The sequence below is a fragment of the Oryza brachyantha genome, chromosome 4 (assembly GCF_000231095.2).
Source record: "Oryza brachyantha chromosome 4, ObraRS2, whole genome shotgun sequence".
In the NCBI taxonomy this organism is placed as follows: Eukaryota; Viridiplantae; Streptophyta; class Magnoliopsida; order Poales; family Poaceae; genus Oryza; species Oryza brachyantha.
The window spans coordinates 15,976,674-15,984,122 of NC_023166.2; the positions used below are offsets into that span (position 1 = coordinate 15,976,674).

The following is a 7,449-nucleotide window of genomic DNA, read 5'->3' on the forward strand; positions in this document are numbered from 1 at the left end:
CCCCATGTAACTGCCAATCTCCTTTCACAAGTCAAGCAGCAGCAGGTGAGCTTAATTTGTCTCGTGGCCTGATGTATCCTTGCCAACGATATTCGGCTGTGGTTATCCTAGAGCTGCAGTGAGTATATGTAAATTAATTCTTCCTGCTCTTCTTTTTTCATGGTTTGCTCATCATGAGATAGTAACCGGTAAACTAAGCCAACAAAAAAGACAGGGAAGCAGAGGTGAAATAGACTGGAGCTATAAGAGCAGGTTCAACAACAGCTATAAGCTAATTGTAAACATATTTTAAGAAAATAAGAGGCATGTTTGGGAGAGTTTCTCCTAATTACAACTTTTTTTTCAAAAGTTGTTTCTGCCAGAAGCTTCTCCAAACGGTCCACAGCTTATGAGAATCTATAGTTACAGATTCTGAAAAATGAACTAAGAATCCAGAAACTGGGTTAAGGAGTTTTTCTAGATTCTCAGAAGCTGGCTACTAAGCAGCAGCTTCTCAGAATCTAAAACTCCCCCAATCAGACCGAAGAGAGGAGAGAGAAGAGCGGCGAGCTATAAAATTATAGTCAGCTGTAGCACGGACTCCAAAATATAATGTGTGTATGATAAGTGGGACCAGATATTAATAGTATAGTATATGTTTTTTATGTAATTATTATATAAATTGATGATTAGATTAACTATAGATAATTTAAAGTAGTTGGTATACTATTGAACCTGCTCAAAGGTTAAAGAGTAACAGTGGATGGCATGTTGTTGCATACTTTGTAAATGAGATGCATGCAGGTCAGTAGGTCACTCCCAGTCCCAGCTGTAGTCATTAATTCATTATCGGCAGCTTGGCTAGCAGGGTTTCATGCCTGCCGTGATGCCACCTGACAAAATACAATTAAGCACTGTTCCAAACGCATACAATTCATTGTGCAATAGGGCCAATAATTTGTCCTGAATACACAACAGACAGGCAGATGACAAGTTGATGCATGGAATATGGCCTCGGATAAGTAAGGAACACTTATTTACACTGGCAGTGTGGTCTGTACAAATGGTAATAAAGTCAGATAAATAATACATGCCTCTTTATCTGTGGACCAAATTTTATTGCTGTACAGTGTGTGCCTGCACTTCACAAGTGGTGATTCTATTCTGTACCGTGGTAAAGCAAGATACCTGAAGTGAGAAAATTTGGTGAATTTCATTATTGTTGCTTCAAACAAGAAAACACTATCTGACAGGAAGAGCCTTTTAAAGACCGTTCGTAATGATCAATCTGCTAATCCACTTGCACAGTCCATCCCATGTTGTCCTCCACGAGGCCTTTCTGGATATCCGTCAGTGCTGAATAGAGTTGCTGAGACACAGTTCCGAACTTCTGGTTCCCGTACTCCACTCTGCAATGGACATCAGATGTATGAGAATGGTTTTTTTGTATGGTGTAGCAATTATTTATTAGAAGGGAGGGGCCTTTTTCAATATTGCAATTGTCCGTGCTTGAAGATTTTGTACGACATGTAGTAAAGCATGCCAAATTTATAATTTAGTGAAACTGGTAATGTCACTACTGGCACTTCTTTTCCCCATTTTTGTATGACTCTTAACTCAATTGATGGTTCTAAAGTGTAATTCTTCACTGTATGGAATATCTACTAGCTTCAGAAGCTCATAAACCCTCGGTGATATCTCATTACTGCACTGTTGTAGTATCGCAGTTTATGATCAATTCCTCAAAATTCTCCAGTAGCATAATTAGTAATTGCTGTTCAATATTTCAGCTAGAACATGCTCAAAGGCTGAGGTTGTGAAGTACTGAAGTACTTACCTTCTACCCTGGTACACTATGCAACCAACAGAGGATAGTACAACAGAAGTTCCAGTACAGAAAACTTCATCAGCGTCAAGTAATTCATCTATTGTAATAAGACGCTCTTCAACCTGAAAAGATAGATTAGGCAATTAGGCATGGACAGTATATCAAGGAGAAAGATCGGGTTAATATGTCCTTTGTTGGTAACAGCTTCCATGCTCCTCGTTTTAAAAAAACAAATTAAAAAAATCAGGGGCTTCTGAGATTTCATTGAGATTTTTCAAGACAGATTTGAATTCTGAACGAAATACGGCCATATTTGAAAAGGTTCAAACGAATCTGATTTTTTTTGTCCAGTAGAGAACGAAAAAGGGGGGGGGGGGGTCCAAGACACCAAGATTCTGAACTATGGTTAGAGAGGCTGTGTCAGCAGAAGATGAGCATTCATGTTACCTGAAATCCAAGGCTACGAGCATATTCAATTATACTTCTTCTTGTGATTCCAGGAAGAATTGTTCCCGTTAATACTGGGGTGGAAATAATGTTATCCTGCCAACAAAAAGGCAGTGTTCAATTGTTAGCTCTCAGAACAAAATATAGTACCAGTAAAATTATCTGATAACTTGGAGCATTCTAAACCTAATCCATCCTGCTACTCCTAACAAATTTGAAGATAACATAATGTGAAGTCTATCCAATACCAAATTTATGTGCCTAACGATAGTTCTGTTCATTCGACAAAGTCCGGAAATGCATGCCGGTGAGTTACAACATCATTGCCAGAGACATCACTTGATCTATACTAGGAACTACTTTGCAGCGGTATTTTCCTAGATGGACTTGCAAGGGAAGTTAATTTGAGCAAAATCCAGTACATATGTACACACCTTCACCATGAATATATTACAGGAAGAAACTTCCTCAACAAACTTTTTATGCACCGGATCCAAGTAAAGAACATCAGAATTACCTCTGTCCTTGGCTCTTTTGTGAGCATTAACCACCTGTATACAGATGTTAAGTAAAAGTGAGAAAATCAAGAACTGCATATTAATATGCAATGTTCTTCTTGATCTCTATGCACTATATGCGTTCATGTAAGCCAAGTGGACGAAAAGCTGGATATATACATTCCTGTACTGAAACAGTGTTCAGACTAGATAGAGCTTGATATCAATTATTAAAAAAAAATGCCAAATTCGGATTGGGAGAGACATAGGATATGCAATAGTGTACTGTGTTCTCTACAAGGAATCAGATGATAAAGGACAAACTCTGCTTGTAGAAAAAAAGGTTAATTACCGAACCATAATTGCCAATAGTCTTTATATCACCAGTTCCACCAGGTGCAGCACGGTGATATTCTTCCTCGGTTAACAAGCTGATTGGAGATAGGCCATCCTGAAAGTAAACAATATCGTAACATCTTGCAACTATAACGAGAAAATGAATATGCAGGAAAGTTAACTGAATGTTCCCAACCTTAAAATAGTGCCCAACTGGGCAAACAAAGACAGCGAATGTGTAGTCTGGGGCTGGTGCAACACCAAGGATAGCCCCGCTTCCAATCAGAAGCGGCCTGATATATAAAGAACCTTTCCCAGTAGGGGGTACCTGCAATGGAGCACATAGTTCATGAGAAAGGATGTGCATGCCACATATCACTATTGAAGAAACAAATGTCCTTACCCAACGCTTGTTTGCTAAAATTGTAAGCTTTATAGCTTCTAGGAACTGCTCTACACTTGGTGCAGGCATACATAACCGATCTGCACCTACTCTCATCCGTAAAGCATTTTCATCTGGTCGAAATAGAAGGACTGATCCATCCTCTTTTCTGTGTGCTCGCAGACCTTCAAGTAAACCCTGAAGACGTTTTACAAGTGCATTAGAGTGGTTCAAACAAAATGGAGCAAACTAAATCGGCAATGCTTGTTTGGTACAATGCTGCTCAACAATCAGACAATGATTCTTCAAGGCAGATTGCAGAACTAAACTAACCTGGCCATAATTCAACACTCCAGCTGATGGGTTCAGTTCGATTGGCCCATACGGCACCAGTTCACCCTTGGTGAACACCCCTTCTGAGGAACATCTCATTACATACATAAAGTCCGTAGGCACCCATTGAAACCCAAGTAATTCCCAGTTAAAGTCGACCAGGTCGGCAGTTCCTGTGCTGAATCATGCAGCTCACATGAACAACTAATCCAACAAAAAGCATACACTGCCAGAGGGCAACTACTAGTTCAGAAATTGTTTACGCATAATACACTACAATTGTTTAGCCACTATAGTTCCTCTTTTCTCGCCCCACATGTCCCTCGTAGTGGATGATTGACCAGCACATCAGTCTTGACAAATCTTGTCTTGAGTAGCACAGCACAGTGTTCAATCACCTTCTAGTACAAAATTTGAAACATTTTCCCTGTCCTAGCACTAAGACTGAAACAGTACAGCGAAGAAGAAATAAACGGTGGAAAGAACTCAGGCTATCATGCTTACTTGTATGATGGGGTCACCAGAGTTGACCACTGGCTCCTCCTGGTGACATGACCTCGTCTGGAGATGGCGACGGCGCCAACAGCCGCCGATCGCTTCTGAATCTGCAGGCAGCGTCAATCATTAGCAGCGTATCGAACACACAGCGCCCGTGCCTTCCACCTCCCCTTCCTGTCAGTCCTCGAATCCACCACCGATCAACGCGCCGACCGCGACGCCGAACTACCCCGCCGCGAGCCGCGGGACAACAATATGTGGTCGCGCGAAAGCTACTCACGGGTAGGGAGAGCGGGCGATGACGGTCCGGCGCCGCGCCGCCACGTCCGTGACCGGGAGCGGGGGCCGGCAGCGCCAAGTCGCAGGCGCGGGAGGCGACGCGCGGGAGTTGGAGCTCCATTCGCGGTCAGCGTCCGCGTCCGCGTCCGGCCCCCCCAGGCGCGCCGAGAGGAGCGGGGCGAGGGAGACGAGAGGGGAGGGGAGGGGACGGGACGGGAGACGGCGCGGCGGGCGGCGAGCTGGGCGGGGGAGGGAAGGGGAGAGACGCTGCGTCGCCGGCGACTTGTTGCCATTCGGCTCTGGCTCGCCGGGTTGCGGTCGGTCTCCGTCCGAAACGTGGGGCCCACCGGTCTCGCGGGCCCAGGCTGTCGGTGGGAGATAGTACCAGGTATGCCGTACACAGGCCATGAAACATGCGGCCGTGACCGTTGTTTGTTTTTCTGACCTGGACGTGGTGCGTGGACCGCGCATGTCAGGCTAAACTTGCGTTGGGCTTGCATTTGTTAATTGTTCTGTTACGAGCATAAAAGGCTTTTGCAAGCTTGATCTGAAGTGAGCCCAATATCTCTTACCCAGGCTTTTTCGTTTTTTTATTATGCTTATAAATCACAATTTTAATTTTGAACCTTAAATTTAAAATTATATTTGGAGTTTTTTTCATTGTAATTTATTTTTTAGCTTTGCTTTTATATGGCTAAGAACACGTATATAAAAAAATTATTTCCTAATTATTTTTCGATTATAAATATGTTATTTGATTTTTTTCCACACAAAAAACAAAGAGATTTTTTTTCATCATAAGGAGGTACAATGTACCACTGTTTTCTGTGTACCAAATTTTACATATAAAAAATGATACCTCTTAGAACCTCTTCAAAAATGATAAAATTACTCAAAACCAAAAGATGAGCCTCCATGGCCTTTTGTTAAATCTGGTGAAGCTCATATAAAACCTACGACTCAACGGCAACCATAAGAGTGTTGTTTCCCACAGAGACGGTCATAGAAGTAGGGTAGATAATGAGCCAGCTCGGCTCAGCTCATGAGCTAGCTTGTTAATGAGATATATCTCATTTAAATCATATTTGGTTTATATATGCTAAATGGAAATGTATGCGTAATATATGGGAGGAGGATCCAGATAGTTAAACCACTTGCAAATATTTTAGACCATCAAATATGTCACATGATGATTATGATAAGTAAAACAAGTTGGTGCATTATAGGATAGATTACAATATATTTTATTTTTTTTAAGAACAAACCACAAGTACATAACTAGTAAAGACAAAGGAAAATACATCTCTCTCTCTCTGCACCGGCTTTTTTGTATACTGTGTGCACCTGCACGTCCACGATAGGTGATTCTAGACTGTGGTAAGGCAAGGTGCCTGAAAATGAGAAAGAATTTGTGAATTTCATTATTTCTTCTCCAATAAGAAAGCACTATTTTACGGGAAGAACCTTTTAAAAACCGGTCATAATGATCAAGCTGCTAATTCAGCTGCACTGTCCATCCCCATTGGTGTTTTCGGTTTATGCCGAACTTTACTGTGACCACTTCCATACTTCACGAGTTCATCGCAATACGAGTAAAAACCAAGGAGCAACAAGGAAAGAGAAAGAATAATGAAGTTCGATTGCTCAGTGGAGTACTTGATTAGTCCTAGTAGCAACACGCCAACACCAATGCATGGCCAGTTGACCAAAGGATTCAAAGAACCAAAACAACACATCGGTAGCAAAATATACTAAACCGCAAATCAAAAACAAAAAATCGAAGACTCGAAAAACTACACATCGTAACCTTCCATCCATCTTGTGTGTTCCGTTTCAGATTGGTTCCTTGAAGGCTCGGATTTTGGAATCGGCCGTTGCCGGCTTGCTGCGCCATGCAACGATCGAGTAGCAAGAGTCACAAGCGTGTTTGCTGAGGTGGGAGAGTTGGAGATCGAGGGAACCAGAGAGCAGAGGAGGAACCGGAACGCCGAGGATGGAGTCCCGACTGGGGGTGCTTCGTTTGTGGGGAGTAGGAACTGGGAACGACCGGCTAGGTCAACACTCAAAGAGTAGTAGTTGGCTAGCGAAGGATCACGAGAACTGGTTAGAGCAACTTCAACGGTAGTTTTACCCGATTAGCTAAATTTAGTGTTTATATCCCTTTCAAAAAAGTTAAACCTCCTAAAAATATGGGCCAAACCAATAGAATAGGTAAGTCTACACCCTCTATATTTTAAACATCTTCCACGTCATTATTTCCTTTTCTTTCTTATTTAGTAATCGGCAAACAAAATTCGGTTTGGTGAGAGATAGAAGCCGCCGCCGCCGCATACAAATTGCTCGATCGCCAGGCTGATTGCTCATTGCCGAGATAGTGATCGCCGCATATAAAAGCTGCACGCTGCATATCGCCTTGCACTGCATTAACGCTGCCCGTCGGTGCTCGCCTTGCAGTGTATTCACGCTATATTGTCTATCCGCCGGTGCGAGCGTGGGAACAAGGAAAAGCGCGTGAACGAGAGAGGGAGGAGTGCGAGGTTGCGACAATCGGCCGAAACACCCACGCAGGAGAGGGACGACGACCCGTACGGAATCACCAAACTTGGCTAGCGCGACCGAGTTTTCCAGAGGAGGAAGATAACGATGTTGTTGGATTGCAATTTTATCCTCAACTCTTTCATATTTAACAAATTGGTCAATTTAAAAGCACGGTTGGAGTTGCTCTCGCCGGCGGCCTGCGGCGGCGGCTTGGGCAACACGAATGATCAGGCGTAGAATTCATACATTGTTTACTATATATTCTCGTTTACTCGAGGCATGCAGTTTTTGGATCTTAAACCCGAAGCAAACACCGAGACCGAACTCAAAAC

At 42.8% G+C, this 7,449-nt stretch overlaps 1 protein-coding gene across 1 annotated transcript; it reads right to left on the bottom strand.

The window, feature by feature from the left end:
- Positions 1-826: 826 nt before the first annotated feature.
- On the bottom strand, positions 827-4,700 carry LOC102707583 (branched-chain-amino-acid aminotransferase 5, chloroplastic-like). The gene is made up of 10 exons (XM_040523234.1): positions 4,581-4,700; positions 4,307-4,407; positions 3,803-3,980; positions 3,491-3,667; positions 3,284-3,415; positions 3,104-3,202; positions 2,689-2,805; positions 2,255-2,350; positions 1,817-1,929; positions 827-1,388 (listed from the first exon to the last, which is right to left on the bottom strand). Exons 1-10 carry the CDS (start codon positions 4,698-4,700, stop codon positions 1,271-1,273), a joined length of 1,251 nt encoding a protein of 416 aa, XP_040379168.1. The 3' UTR covers positions 827-1,270.
- Between the last annotated feature and the right edge of the window lie 2,749 nt (positions 4,701-7,449).

What these genes read in the sequence shown, in the direction of transcription:
- LOC102707583 (XM_040523234.1), bottom strand. Translation starts at nt 4,700, where the DNA reads ATGGAGCTCCAACTCCCGCGCGTCGCCTCCCGCGCCTGCGACTTGGCG. An exon ending in TTTTAGCAAACAAGCGTTGG is followed by an intron (nt 3,416 to 3,490) that starts GTAAGGACATTT and finishes GCTCCATTGCAG; the next exon opens with GTACCCCCTACTGGGAAAGG. An exon ending in ATAGTGTACCAGGGTAGAAG is followed by an intron (nt 1,389 to 1,816) that starts GTAAGTACTTCA and finishes TGTCCATTGCAG; the next exon opens with AGTGGAGTACGGGAACCAGA.